The sequence below is a fragment of the Amblyomma maculatum genome, chromosome 1 (assembly GCF_055883805.1).
Source record: "Amblyomma maculatum isolate TAMU_Amacu chromosome 1, ASM5588380v1, whole genome shotgun sequence".
Lineage (NCBI taxonomy): Eukaryota > Metazoa > Arthropoda > Arachnida > Ixodida > Ixodidae > Amblyomma > Amblyomma maculatum.
Genome location: NC_139344.1, coordinates 409,664,534 through 409,679,606, shown reverse-complemented (window position 1 = coordinate 409,679,606; position 15,073 = coordinate 409,664,534). Strand labels below are relative to the sequence as shown.

At 48.3% G+C, this 15,073-nt stretch overlaps 1 protein-coding gene across 1 annotated transcript in view; it reads left to right on the top strand.

Moving 5' to 3' along the window:
* The window catches only part of LOC146208913 (homeobox protein SAX-1-like), a 61,729-nt gene extending 59,273 nt beyond the window's left edge, over positions 1 to 2,456 (top strand). Inside the window, exon 3 of the mRNA XM_084579474.1 lies at positions 2,016 to 2,456. Coding sequence (XP_084435600.1) covers positions 2,016 to 2,208 — 193 coding nt within the window. The 3' untranslated portion in view covers positions 2,209 to 2,456. The remainder of the gene's footprint in view (positions 1 to 2,015) is intronic.
* Positions 2,457 to 15,073: the final 12,617 nt, after the last annotated feature.

Below are 15,073 nucleotides of genomic sequence, written 5' to 3'. Positions count from 1 at the left end.
TTGTTTCTTGTTTCTTTCCGGGGCTCGCCTGGCTGCAAAATGACGTCGCTATGCTGCACAGCGAACTTCGAGGCTTTCTTTTTTGGGCGCCGTTTGGAAGAGACAAGCGTCCAACGCTCCGCATTTTCGTCTTGCAGTGGGTAGATATCGGCCTCGCAGTCCCGCTGCGGTGGTGAGGTCTCCGTGGCTTCGTTCACTGCCTCCCCTAGTCCGGGGCTCATATTGACCGGCGATGCGGCAGGAGATTCGTTCGTCTCTTGAATATTCGCCAGACCTTGAGCCGATGTCTGATTAGGTCCACTACTGAGTCTAACCGATCATTCGAAGTCCGAGGACGTCGATGGAAAGTCGTCTAAGACCTCTGTCTGGTTGGTATTTGCCTCTTCGGCGTCGGTGAGGAACCCCCCATCAGGGATCAAGAAATCATCGACGCCCGAAGCCTCCTCGATTTGATGTTCTCCGCCTATGTCGAGTTTTATTTCCAGGTGTTCCGCATAATTGTCCGACGGCCTTCCGCTGGCGGCGGTGGACGATGTCTGGCCACGGCCACCTTCCGCCTCGTCACTACCGCCGCGACCGTGAGTGGATGGGGCCTTATTCATCTGCGTCGACTGCCCTTCCTCGTCAGTGGCTTCCGATAGCTGCTTGCGAAGAAGCGTGGCATGACGCTGGACGCGACAACGTGGCTGGCGCCGACCTCCGCGCTCCCCTTCATCACGCTCTCGGTCATCGTGGTCATGACTAAGCGGCGTAAGGCTCATAACCCGGAGCTAGGGTTAGCTCTGCGATGTGTGCTTGGCAGTTCACAATCCACGGGCGGCCAAAGAAGGCACTCACGGACAACAGACTTGCCTCCACAGATCCTGATGAGTGTATTAAACGAAGGCGAGTCTAAATGAGAGCTCGCCTGAGTTGGGTTTTGAAATATGGGTGAGTAGAGATGCGTGATGAATCGAAATGAGTGGCTCAGATTAGTCGTGAGTTGAAATGACTCCAGATGAGTCTAAATGAGTGACTTCGAATAAGTCACGAGTGAGTTCAGGTGGGCCGTGAGTCGTAATGAGTGAGCCGAGATGAGTCGTACGTTTGTGTGAGTGAATTGAGATGAGTCGTGAGTCAAGTTGAGTCGTTTAGATTAGTCGTGGGTCGAAAGGAGTGAGTCCAAATGAGCGTAAAGTTCAAATTAGTGAGCCCGTGTGAGTTCCTCAGACTCAGGTGAGTGAAATGAGTGAGTGGGCTCAGATGAGTTTTAAATATGAGTGAGACCGAGTGAGTCGTCGGTCTGCATTAATTTGAGTTCATGAGTCTGAGTGAGCCCTAGTGAGTCACCAACCTGCGTGAGTTTGAGTTCATGAGTGTGAGCCCGGATCATGTGTCTGAATGAGAGTGAGTCCGTTGTTTGAACACATGTTTATGAGGGAGCCTGAGTGAGCACTCGCGATTCTGCTGACCTATGGTCGCACCTAGGCAAACACTCGTGTCATGTTGGCAGGGCAGGCGACACGGCTGAGTACCCATTCGTCAATGAATTGTGTGATGCAACGATAGCACATGCTGCCACAAAGTTGAGAGGAGCTGCCAAATCGGGTTGCGCATCTGAGATGAGGATGGAATTGAAATTAAGCTTCCATGGCTCTTGGGGCTCTATATCGATTTGGGTGGCTGCCTAAGTCCGGTAGCTGTATAACGTGGTAGCCTATTAGGACTCTATGCTAATAAAAATATGTATGATATTAGAGAGAGAAATTAAGGTATTGGTAATCAGACGAACAGAAAATATATGTACGCGCAAGTGGAATTGCAAGGGTTGTAGCAGATAGTAGCCATTGAAGCTTTCACGCCATACTCTTAAAGGTGCAGCTTAAGTGTCATTCATTATTTTTTTCCGTCAATGCTGATGTATTCTAATGTAAGTCACTGATCATAGAACGTCGACTAGTCCGCCGTGTCAATGCTTCTGAACTTCATATATCCGACTCACTCGACTACTGTGCCCATGTTTTGGCATTGTTCAGGACGAAGTGGAAGCGGCAGAGCCAGCTGAAAGCCGAGCTACTTCGACGGCCGGACCCCGACGGCCACCTACGGAGCACATCGGCACCAGGCGTGTATCTTGACCTGTTAGCCGCTACCTCGCCGGCGGCCGCCAGTGAACACTGCCTCTCCAAGCGAGGATACCTGGGGGGCGTCTTCGTGACAGGCTTTTGAGAATGTCAGCAGGCACGCTACCTATACCATGGGAGCAGTGGTGCCTATACAGTGCAATCGTTGGCAAGCACCGCTCGCAAAAGAGTGCCAGAACTGGAATCTACTGAACTCATTTCTGCGTGTGATCGTGTCGACGTGTGTTCGTTAATGAAAGCACCTAATATATTTCGCTCTTGGCAAGTAACACACACCCATTTAATTGGTTAATCTCATCAATAATAAATTGTTTAGCCCTGCTTAAGTTTATCGCGTACAAAACTCGTGTTAATTCCTTCCATTACAACGCGTTTCGCAATTATACGCATTCCGTAGAATGTTTTTTCCCGTCGGTAAACCGTTGAATTGTTATAGCTTAAATTTTGTACAGAGATGGCATTTGGTCGACAGTATATTGTTATACCAAGTTGTACTTGCCTGATTTTATTAGAACTCAGACGTTCGCATCGTATGCAGCCGCGGACTGGGAGGCGACCCTACTCGCCTGCTCCGACCTGAAAGCCCAAAAGGCGTTGTTCAAACGAGCAATTGCGGCAGCGGAAGCCACTGAGGTCCCGTACTTGAGACTCCGCCTAGTTTTTGTGAGAGGAAGGTTTCTACGCCTGACCCCAGAGCAACCTCCATGTGACTCTCTCTTTTTAGATGCAATAAACGTTTTTACCATCCCAAAGCGAAGCTAGACAAGCCGCTGTCCTAGCGATGAGGGCTCCGCCATATCTATAGCAACAATGCCAAGAGATCAAGCGAAGGAAGTCACATGCAGAGCTCTTCAATACTACTAGTTCCGAAACTTTCCAATGGGCCCATGGATTAAAAATCGGCGGTTTTGAATGGTGAAAACTTGGGTGTATACGAATAGTGCCGGTGACTACGTATAAATTGCCAATTTTCAGATTATTGATGAACGCATAACCACCATGGAAACTAAAATGAATTCAAGATTTGCAGTAGCAAAAATTAATAAAGGGACACTAAAGAGAAAAAGGAAGTGAGTTTGCATCGATAGAATGCCAGTTCCTATTATAAGGTAGTAAAGAGGAAGAACAAGAATACAGGTATCGCCGCCACAGCCGAAACTGCCGAGGCTCGCAACTACAAATCACGTGACGCGCAAGGGATTCCGGAGGCTGACAAATGCGAATTACGTTGACCGTTTGAATGTGGTAGTCGGTTTTGTCTCGAATATGAGATAACATGCTTTTATCACATGTAAACGATGGCGAAAAGACGGAACGACAACGTAAATTTTGCAAGGCAAACAAAAATTACTCATTTCGTTCGCTTGTCGGTAGATACCGCTAGTCTCTCAGCTAACATTGCGCTACAGGCGTCCACTTCAGTTTCGGTTATGTTCCGGCTCAGGCACTTCGTGCATGCTCGGATAGTTTGGTTTGGGCCTGCGGCGCCTGAAATACGAGCTCGGAGCAGCAGATGCGCCTACCTTAAGTGCGTATCGAATGAAGATCATGACTGGGCACGCACGTACGAAGTATTTTTTTTTGCTCCCCGCGCGCCAGCAATCACAGAGTCTCCTCTTGCGTCATAGTGTGAGTCATACTACCCTACTACGTAGTAAGAGCAAACAGTTTGAATTCGACCGGCGGGAACAAAAAAAAAAACCTCAACTTATCGCAATATCTCAGCCGTAATTCGATTTTTTGCTGTCGGATATGTGGCGACAGTGTCACCAAATTCCGTTTATTAGATTTTGATAGCATATTTGGAAACCTTTAGTGTCCCTTTAAAGATAACAGCCGTATAGATAATTAAGATGGAAAAGAAGACGGAAAAATGTGATTTCCAAAAGTCAGGGACGGCAATAGCAAAAAGCTTTTACTGACCGCTTCGAGATGGCGCGAAAGTTCATAGGCACCCGGAAAATGCATACAAAAGCCAGTCACGTTTTGAAGCGGAGTTTCGAAAACTGGTATGATCCAAAAACTCTGGTCACATGAATGGAGAGGTAGAATGTTCGAATAAATTTATCAACTTCTTTATTATTAATAATCACAAAAACTCAGTTTGTCAAAAACTGCACGAAATTAGAAAGGTTTTGTATGTGTAGGTGTGTAGTGAAATCAATCTTTTTGAATTTGGAAGGCAACGAGATCGAGCCACCCGTGGCGCATTGAGACGACAGCTTAATTTGCTACGGTGTAGCCGCAGAAGAAGCGAATGTCCGACTTCTGATAGAATAAAGCAAGCACCCTAAACAAATCAGGTATAAATTTAAAAATCCTGAGTACAAACAGTCATTTCTGGGCAAAACTTGAGCTCTGGGGATTCAACGGTTTATGTGGGCGAAGAGTCCTACGGGATCGATGTCTATCATTACGCAACACGCTCTACACGCTCTACGCGACAAACACGAGCGAGCATTGGCAGACTATAGACGATGGGTTCTTTATGATTCAACAGGATAGTTAAGCGGGCGAGTTGGTGATACATCATCTAAAAACAGCGCGAACAAACGGGGACGAAATTTTTTTTACACACTCATTTCGTCCCCGTTTGTTCGCACTGTTTCTTTTTGGTGGTTTATACTTCAGACATACTAAAGAAGAAAACAAGCTGTTTAAATCTCTGTGAAATGTGTACACCAGGGCGACATGGATCAATCGGGATACGGCGCGATAACTGAGTCCATGTTATTGTCCCTTCTTACACAGTGACGCAGTGGTCGATGGGCTCGCAAAAACACAATCATGAAGCGTACGTACGTAATTCTGACTGGTTCAGGCAGCCCCTCTTTCATAGTGCTGCAAACAGCCTATGATGGCAAGGGATTCAAGTGAATTTTCGCTATAACCAAGGAGCTTGTGAAACAGAGCACAATTTCCCAGTCTTGCAGAAACATAACGTTCCTGTCTCTCTGGGCACACTTTACCATGGGCTATCAGAGAGATTACTTTTTTCTGAGCTCCAATTCGCACCCGGTGGACAGCCATGCCTGCATGTTAGTGGTATTTTCTAGTGCTCTTCGGAATGCTCCAGTGGTTCAACTATAGATAAGCAATAAACTTCGCCCACTATTTCAATTTTAGTTTTCATTCCAAACAAACAGACGGAGCATATACCAAAGGACGATTCTCTTGAAGAGGTCCCGGAACCTATATCAGCGCCCGTGGTACAACACATTAAAAAATAAAATGAAGTGCAGAGTATACGAAATAAAATCAACAAGTATTGAAAGGGAAAGACAGAATTTTAGCCAGGTTTAACTCTGCTGCACCTAAAGGTACGATCGAAAGTTCTGTTTAGCATGGATACACTTGGTTAGAAGTGGTGAATCCGCAGCACTCAGCCTAGCACCGTGTTCTTGATACTTTCGTTGCTTGGACGAGCAGACTTTCTTCAGAAGTTCCGCGTGGCGAGCAATGTCCGCCGAGTGATCAGATGCAGACTGGCGGATATTGCACGTTCGTATACGGCATCGTTAAAGCAGGGTTTTATACCTGTCTTAGGTCGTCTTTAATATAATATGGTTATATAGAAGCGTATAATTGGACGTCGTCGGCTACGTAACAGAAAGGCTGCACTGTGTTTCAAGAACGTTTGAGGTTAGCCAGCTCGGTTAGAACTGGCACCCATTCAGGTTTCTCACCTTGGACACCTTGCGTTGAGGTAAGTAACACTTTCAAGGAAATACTTCCTCGCTGAACAGTTGTTCACGTCCGCTTGTCTCACAGCCATTTCGTTTTTCATGCACTGTGGAGGCAAAACAACATAATTAAGTCGAATGGCACATCCCCTTGATTATGGAGAGGCAATAACCACGTATACCATACCGCGTGATTGGCACGTCCATTCTTAAAGTCCTCTGCAAGATGTCCTAGAGATATACTTCACCCCAGCAGTATATAAAATATGGTCGGTGGTTTCCGTTTTATGGCAAATCAAGCAGCCCACCGTGCATGGAACAAGGAAGCCCAGTATATAAAATATGGTCGGTGGTTTCCGTTTTATGGCAAATCAAGCAGCCCACCGTGCATGGAACAAGGAAGCCTTTTTTCGTACTGAGAGACAACGCAACAAAGCCGGGACAAGGACGAAACAAGCGCTGACTAACAAATGGTTTTATTGAAGGACGGCAAAGTAAATATACACAAAGAAATTAAATAATCAGAAATGTCAGGAAAAGGGGGGATAGCATTACAATGCAAGTCTTCAGGTTACGCGTAAATGGTAATCCCGCTGACGAAGAATGGTCAACCCAAAGAGGGCAATAGGATAATGAGACCAGCTGTGGTTCCTTATCCACATGGTATGCCGTACGCCCTCAAGAAAGTTGCTGGCAGGTATGACGTCGACGTTGTGTTTTCTGCTCCCAACAAACCGAGCTTCATGTGCAAACAGGTTACGAAGCACAGGGAACAAAGCAGAATGTTTGCCAGATACGTCATGTGTCCCCCTTCATACCATGCATGTGCAGAAATCATGTTGCATCTAATTCCCTTCACGTGTGGTGCCGTTTACATTGGATAGACCGGCAGATGCCTGAACAAGAGTAATGGAGCATGAAAATGCAACAAAAAGTGATCCTCTTTTCCACGTTGCTGCTCATTGTACCAAGTGCAAATGTAAACATGAAAGAAAATTATAAATAGTTGATTGGCTTCCGCGCGCAATGTTCCGCCTTTGTTGTGCTTTTCCCAGTATGAATGCATACCATCTCGCCTAGATCTCGGCTTTGCTCAAAGGAAGTCTCTTTCCACTACGACGCCTCTCATAGCCTGGGTGGCTTTGGGGCGTTTAACCCCATAAACTAAACTATAATTTATTCAATGATTGCTTTCCGTGAAACAAGAAAACTATACTAGCTGTGCCGAAGCAAAACGTGCTTCAGTATTCAGACGCGTAACCGTAACGCACATCTGTCAATCTCCGAGATTTTGTAGTTGATTTCATTTCCCTTTCAGAGCGGCAACGTATGACGAACCAAGAAATATACAAGTACCCACATAAGCCTAAAAACGACATATAAATTTTGTTCTTGAACGTAAGCATTAAATGTCCGCAAAATATGAACAAAAAAAGTTTCTTTCATGACCAGACAACGCCATGGTGCGCTAGCAGGGGAGCGACGTCAAGCTCTGGCATAACAGCGAAGCGGGACCGTGTCAACTCGCGGGACCGTGTCAACTCGCGGTTATTCTTCTGATCGGTGCCGCCTGAACTAGATGAGGAAGAGGCAAATTCACCATCCTCGCCACCGATGCCACACCATTCGTTCTGCCAGAACGGCAAGCGTCGCGGTAATTGACCTCTCGTGAGGGAAGCTTACCGTCAGCGCCGGCGGAAAACGGCAGGGTGTGCGGGCCACTAACGAGACACACTCCACCGCGAGCGGACCCCGCAATGGCCGCTTGGCGCGTGGCCCTGAGGGCGCGAACGTGCTCAGGAGTCCATCGTGGGGAATCGCCGCCGGAAACGCAGATGCACATGATTTGACTCATTTTATCTCTGTCGTTCTGCCCGCCTCGTTGGCCACTCCTGGGGGATCCCCGCCCCCGGAACTAGCTGGCATCGAACGATGCCGGTAACTTTCGCAGATGGGCTCGGCGCCAAATTTGTAAACGTGCGCCTTCTACCGTACCGCCCTGTTTTACTCACATGCACTGCATGTAAAATACTCGAGCATGTTATTCTTAAATACTTAATAAAATTTCTTGAACGAAACAATATTCTACACCCGAACCAGCAGGGATTTAGAAAAGGCCTGTCAACGACAACACAGCTAACAGTAACCATATATAACCTAGCCCTCACAATTGATAAACGTGGACAGATTGATCTGATATTTTTAGACTTATCAAATGCTTTTGATCGCGTATCACATAAAAAGTTACTTTGCAAAATTGACAGCTATCGCGACAAGGGCGGTTAGTTTGAATCGCGTCATTGATGTCAGGTTCAATATGACAATTGTGTGTTTTAAATTAACATTCTGTTAATTGGCTAGTTTTAACTCACTGGTTCGAATTGTTGGATGTTTTTTGTTGCTTTGTTTTGTTCCTGAAGGGCACCTACAATTTCTGTTCCATCTTTTTGCTTGATGCTTTTGTATAATACAATCTCCCAAACCGGCGACAGCCTCAACCGAGGATAGCAGTGCCGTTGTAAATAAAATAAAAATAAAATTTTTACATGAGCATCTGTGTAGCATTATTTATGATTCTTGTGCATTTTGTTCTGTTATTGTTTATTTCCGCCGCGTATATCGCACGCGTGGTTGTTCTTATGCAATTGTTCTTCATTTGCCTGAGCACACTGCATCATTTTTCCACTTTATTATTTATTGTATCGCCAAAAGAGTGCTGCATTTAGCAGTTTTTATTTTATCTAATGTGTCGTGCGCATGTTTGGTTTTCTGCAACATTTCTCCCTTCTTTTTTTTTCCCTTTGTCTCACTGCATCATCTGTCAAATTTATTGTATTGTACGTCTGTTTGTTTTTATGCTGTTTCCCCCCTACAACAATGCCCCAGTGGGGGCGCTGTAGGTATTCTGTATAAATAAATAAATAAATAAATAAATAAATAAATAAATAAATAAATAAAAATAAATAAATAAATAAATACTCAGTTAAGTTTGGAGGAGAGCGCCTCGCCAATCTTAATAGTAGCAATAAAAAAGGCGTCCATCACTCTGATCTGCGAATATTATTTATATTGTTACGAGGCACGTCGAGATGTTAGGAGGCAATGGTACGTCGTAGCCGCAACTGTTCTCCGTCACGGACACACTCACAGGAGAACCAGACGTAGCTGCAGCGTCGTTTTTCTCCACTAGCCCAGCACTTCGTCATCGTCTCTTTCACTGCGTACCGTAACATTACCCCCTCCCCCCCAAGCCCCCCCCCCCCCCGAAGAAACACAGTCCCGGTGCGTAGACTACACAAGTGAGCGCGAGATATAAGGTTTGAGACGGGCGACATGCACGACTTCTGGATGATGGTTTGCAGGAGAGTGGCGGTTCACAGGGATAATCTCGTACGTCACGTCGGTAAGTTGCCGCAAGACCTGGTAAAAGCCCACGTAGCGGGGCAGAAGTTTCTCGCACATGCTTACACGTCGAGCAGGGAGCCAGAGGAGTACGAGGGAGCCAGGAGGGTAGTAGGCGTCACGGTGCTGGAGATCGTAACGGTGCTTTTGAGAACGTTGGGACGCACTAAGCCGGTCTCGAGCAATATGACGGGCGGCATCAGCGCGGGCGACGGCATCAGAAGCGTAACTGCAGGAGGAATCGTCAAGAGGCAGTAAGGTGTCGAAGGGAAGTAGAGGGTCGCGGCCGAAGAGTAGATAAAAGGGAGAGTATCCGGCGGTATCATGCCGTGAAGAGTTATAAGCGAATGTTATGAAAGGTAAAGAGATGTCCCAGTCACGGTGATGGTCAGAAACATACATTGACATCATATCGGTCAGGGTACGATTAAGGCGCTCAGTAAGACCGTTCGTTTGTGGATGGTAGGCCGTTGTGAAGTTGTGGCGCGTAGCGCATGAGCGCAGAAGGTCATTAACAACTTTAGAAAGGAAGCAGCGACCGCGATCGGTGAGCAGTTGACGAGGAGCACCATGAAGCAAGATGACGTCATGCAAAAGAAAGTCTGCAACGTCGGAGGCACAGCTAGTGGAGATAGCTCTGGTTATGGCATACCGGGTGGCGTAATCGGTCGCTACGGCAATCCATTTGTTCCCTGAAGTGGATTTGGGAAATGGCCCAAGGAGGTCAAGACCAACTCGAGAAAAGGGCTCAGTTGGAACTGCGAGTGGTTGCAGGGGCCCACTAGGGTGAAGAGACGGGGTCTTCCTGCGCTGGCGCAGCTCACAGGCGGCGGCGTAGCGACGAACGGAGCGGTAGAGGCCAGGCCAGTAGACTCGCCTTCGAACATTGTCGTATGTGCGGGACACTCCTAGGTGCCCTGCTGTAGGAGCATCATGAAGGTGCGCAAGAACAGCAGAGCGTAGATGTGTCGGGACAACAAGCAAAAGGTCTACACCACCTGGGCGCATATTGCGTCGGTATAATGTGTTATTAAGCAGCACAAACATACTGATGGGCGGATCGGTGCTGTCGTTGCGCAGGTGATCAATAATGGGGCGCAGGGAAGGATCATGACTCTGTTCGACGCCGATGTGGAGAAAGTTCGAAATGAACAAAACGCAGTCGTCAGCAGTATTGTCAGGAAGTTCAGGAGGGTCAACGGGGTGGCGGGACAAGCTGTCGGCGTTTTGGTGTAGGCGGCCTGACTTGTGCTCAACAGTAAACGTGTATTCTTGTAATCGCAAGGCCCAGCGACCTAAGCGGCCAGTAGGGTCCTTAAGTGATGACAACCAACACAAGGCACGATGGTCCGTCACTACGCTGAAGGGCCGCCCAAACAAATAAGGGCGGAATTTGGTCAACGCCCAAACAAGTGCAAGGCATTCGCGCTCCGTAATGGAATAATTGCGCTCGGACTGAGATATATAAGGCGGCTGGCATAGGCAGTCACACGAGAGTGGCCGTGCTGGTACTGGGCAAGGATGGCGCCAATACCCGCTAGCGTCGGTGCGCAGTTCTGTAGGCGCAGACGGGTTGAAGTGCGCCAGTACAGGAGGAGCGGTGAGCGCGGAAATGAGCGTTGTGAAGGCTTGAGCTTGTTCACGGCTACACGAGAAATTCACGTTTTTCTGCAAAAGGGAGGTAAGGGGACGTGCCAGGTCAGCGAAGTTACGAATGAAGTGACGGAAATAGGAGCAGAGCCCGAGAAAACTTCGCACATCACTTGTATTACGTGGTGTAGGGAACTCGCGGACTGCACGAACTTTATCAGGGTCGGGCTGCACACCATTTTCGTCAACCAAATGTCCCAGGATTTTAATCTGGCGGCGGCCGAAGCTGCATTTTTTTGCGTTGAGTTGAAGACCGGCGCGGCGAAAGACTGCCAGTATCGTAGAAAGCCGTTCAAGGTGACTTGTGAACGTGGGAGAGAAAACGACAACGTCATCTAAGTAGCACGAGCACGTTGTCCACTTGAAGCCACGGAGAAGCGAGTCCATCATGCGCTCGAAGGTCGCAGGAGCGTTACAGAGGCCAAATGGGATGACCTTGAATTGGTATAGTCCGTCAGGGGTGACAAATGCGGTTTTCTCTCGATCCCGTTCGTCGACAGCTATTTGCCAGTAGCCGGAACGCATGTCGATCGAGGAAAAATAGCTGGCACCATGCAAGCAGTGGAGGGCATCGTCAATTCTCGGGAGCGGATAAACGACTTTTTTTAGTGATCTGATTGAGGTGGCGGTAATCTACACAGAATCTCCAAGTTTGATCTTTCTTTTTGACTAAAACGACAGGAGATGCCCAGGGACTGCAGGAAGGCTCAATAATATTATTTGTCAACATCTTGTCGACCTCCTTCTGTATCACGTGGCGCTCAGCAAGAGAGACTCGATAAGGCCTTCTGTGAATAGGGCTGGCATCACCAGTATTGATGCGATGGGTAACGACAGATGTCTGGGCCAAAGGTCGGTCGCAAAATAAAAAATGTCGCTGTATGAAAACAAAAGGTCGGAGAGAGCACTGGCTTGCTGAGGTGTCAAATCCGGTGCTATCATGGGAGTAAAAAGGGTCGAACGAGAAGCTGATACGGGGGGTTCAGACAGAGGCACAGGCTTGAGGGCAGAAACTTCGCAGTCAGCCAACGGAAGCAAGTCAGCGAGTGCAATGCCATGGGGCAAAACTTGGACAGAGCGGCTAAAGTTAAGGGCGGGAAGATAGGTTCTGTTATCCGTGACGGTCAGGACAGTGTGAGGGAGTATGACGTTACGGTGGAGAACAACATCGGTGATTGGACAAGTGACGTATGTACCATCAGGAATAGCAGGAAAAGGGGCCAAAGGAACATACATGGCAGCTTCGGGCGGTAGGCGAACAAACTCGACGGAGCAGAGGCGTGGCTTGATATCTGTGCGGTCGGAGCAGAAAGGCAGGTCTAAGCGAAGGAGGCCACTTGAACAATCAATCAGGGCAGAGTGCGCCGTTAAAAAGTCGATGCCGAGGATCACATCCTGAGGGCAGCGGTCGATTACAGTGAAGAGCACAGGGGTAGTTCGACCACAAATGCTCACGCGCGCAGTGCAAAGTCCCACGACGGCAGCGACGCCTCCATCGGCGACACGAACGGCTGATGAAGAGGCGGGTGTGACAAATTTTTTGAGTCGGCGGCGAAACGAAGAGCTGAGGACGGAAATTTGGGCACCAGTGTCAATGAGGGCGGTAACAGGCACACCAGCTACACAGATATCTAGAAGCAGAGGATTTTCGGGCCGGGTCGTCAATGCAGCTTCACCTCCGGGTGCTGCATTGATCAGTTTTCCGGGAGCGGGCCAGAGAAGTGAGGGGACGAGGAACGGTGAGGTAGGGGCGAGCGGGAACGGCGGGTCTGGGGAGACGGCGATCGGCTGGACATGCGCGGGGATGGCGAGTTAAAGTCACGAGAGGGCGTATCACGGAGAGAGGTTGGGTGTGGTCCGTAGGCGGTGCTGCGATCATGATAGTAGCGAGGTCGAGGTGGCGGAACCCAACGGCTGCGGCAATGGCGAGAAATGTGGCCGGCACGTGAGCAGTTGAAGCAGGTGGGTCGGTTGTCCAAGGTCCGCCATTCTTTGGGTTGCGGTAGCGTCGGGTAGATTCGGGGTATCGCGTCGGGAAGGGCGCAGTCGGAGCCGCAGCAGCTACCACCGGAACGGTGGGCTGGACAGATGGCTGTGCGGACGGCTGACCAGAGCTGAGGCTTACGCTCGCATTAAGGCCCACGTTCGCGAATTCTTGGCGAACGACAGCTTGGATCAGTGCTATAGTAGCATCCGCCGGCTGAGGTGTGAATGCGACGGGGGCCATTGCCTCCAGCTCTCTGCGAACGATCCTGGTGAGTTTGGCTCATGGGACGGCTGCTGCAGTGTTGGCAGATCTTCGCACGAGGACGTAGCGACTGTGTTTGGCAAGCAGTCGAAGCGGGGAGCAATACGACGATGTTTAGCTTTCTTAAACCGCCGGCATACCTCGAGGGCAGAGTCGACCGTCGTACAGTCTTTGCAAAATAGAAGGTTAAAAGCGTCGTCAGCAATGCCCTTTAAGATGTGGCCCACCTTGTCACACTCGGGCATGGCGCTGTTCACTTTGCGGCATAGAGCTAGTACGTCTTGTATGTACGACAGATATGATTCGGTCGACGACTGTGCTCGCGATGTCAGGTCCTTTTTAGCGCCGAGCTTGCGTCCGATCGGCTTGCCAAAGAGATCCCGAAGCTTCTCTTTGCACATGTCCCAGGATGTTAGATCTTCTTCGTGCGTCTCGAACCAGACGCGCGCCTTACCAGCCAGGTAGAAAATGACATTTGCAAGCATTGAACGTTGCGTCCCATCGGTTGTGCTTACTGACTCGCTCGTACATAGCGAGCCAGTCTTCGACGTCGATGTCATCGGTGCCGCAAAAGGTTCCCGGATCACGAGGCTGCGCAACGACGACAGTGGGCGCTGGTTGTGCCGCTGTAGAGGTAGCTGCGTCGGACTGCATAGTGCTAGCACCAAGTTGGCGGCCACTACGGAGATCCAGCTTGTGGTATTGGTGTCTTACCCAGCAGCTCCACCAAGATGTTACGAGGCACGTCGAGATGTTAGGAGGCGATGGTACGTCGTAGCCGCAACAGTTCACCGTCAGGGACACACTCTTCTTCTTCTTCTTCTTCTTCTCCCTCGTTGTAATGGCACATACCCACAGTGGGGGATTGGCCAGAATTCGTTGTAGGTGACATAATATTTTTGATAATGTCGATTTGACTGTATGATACAGATAACCTAATACTTAGGAGCTAGTGTTGCTGAAATAACTTGAAATTTTGAGGCAATATAATAGAAAGCAATGGTAAAAAAGGAATAAAATTGTAAATTACTAAAAATAATAATAAGAAGAAAAAATACAATTCAGACAGCTCAGCGCTAACACACAAATCTTCCAGTAGCAATATTATAATTATGAAGTAATTCACACACCGGTTTTAGGGCATACCCTTTGACGGTTGCACCAAAGGAGAGGAGGACAGGAACTGTAAATGGCAATCCTAGGCGAGTAAGAGGTATTTCTAGATAATGTCTTCTCTGAGTAGCATACCTGTGGCAGGAGAGGATGTAATGTTCGATTGTTTCCACGTCGTTACATGACGCACAAAGATTCGACGGCGTGAATCCAGAGCGACATAAATAAAGATTCAGGGAAGGAATTCTACAACGCATGAGCGTCATGGAAACCTCACATTGCCTCGAGGTACAACATCGGACATTCCAATGGAAATTTAAATGGTTAAAATCCGTAGTCGCAAGGAGTGGCTCATGGCTCAAGGAGTTTAACGTTTGAAATCGTTCAAAACGGGATATATTTAGCAAGATAATATTGGGTACAACATCGGCAACAGGCCCACTGAGAGCTGAATTTGCTAAATAATCCGCCATTGTATTAGAAGCGATGCCGCAGTGTCCCGGAACCCACTGAAAACGTACTTCCTGTAAGTGTATCGGAAGGAAAAACATCAGGGTTTGTTTCAAAAGACGCATTTTCGGACTTTCTAACGCTGCTAAGACTGACAGGCAGTCAGAGAGTATTATTACGTGAGTAACATTACCAGGAACTTTACAGGAGAACCAGACATAGCTGCAGCGTCATCTTTCTCCACTAGCCCAGCACTTCGTCATCGTCTCTTTCACTGCGTACCGTAACAATATATTACAGAACGCAAGCGAAGCTCCTGGCTTCATATTTAGGTTACCGTCGATTTGTAATAATACCGCACAGGTAAATTTTTGGCATGCAACCATGGAATAAAACATTTAATG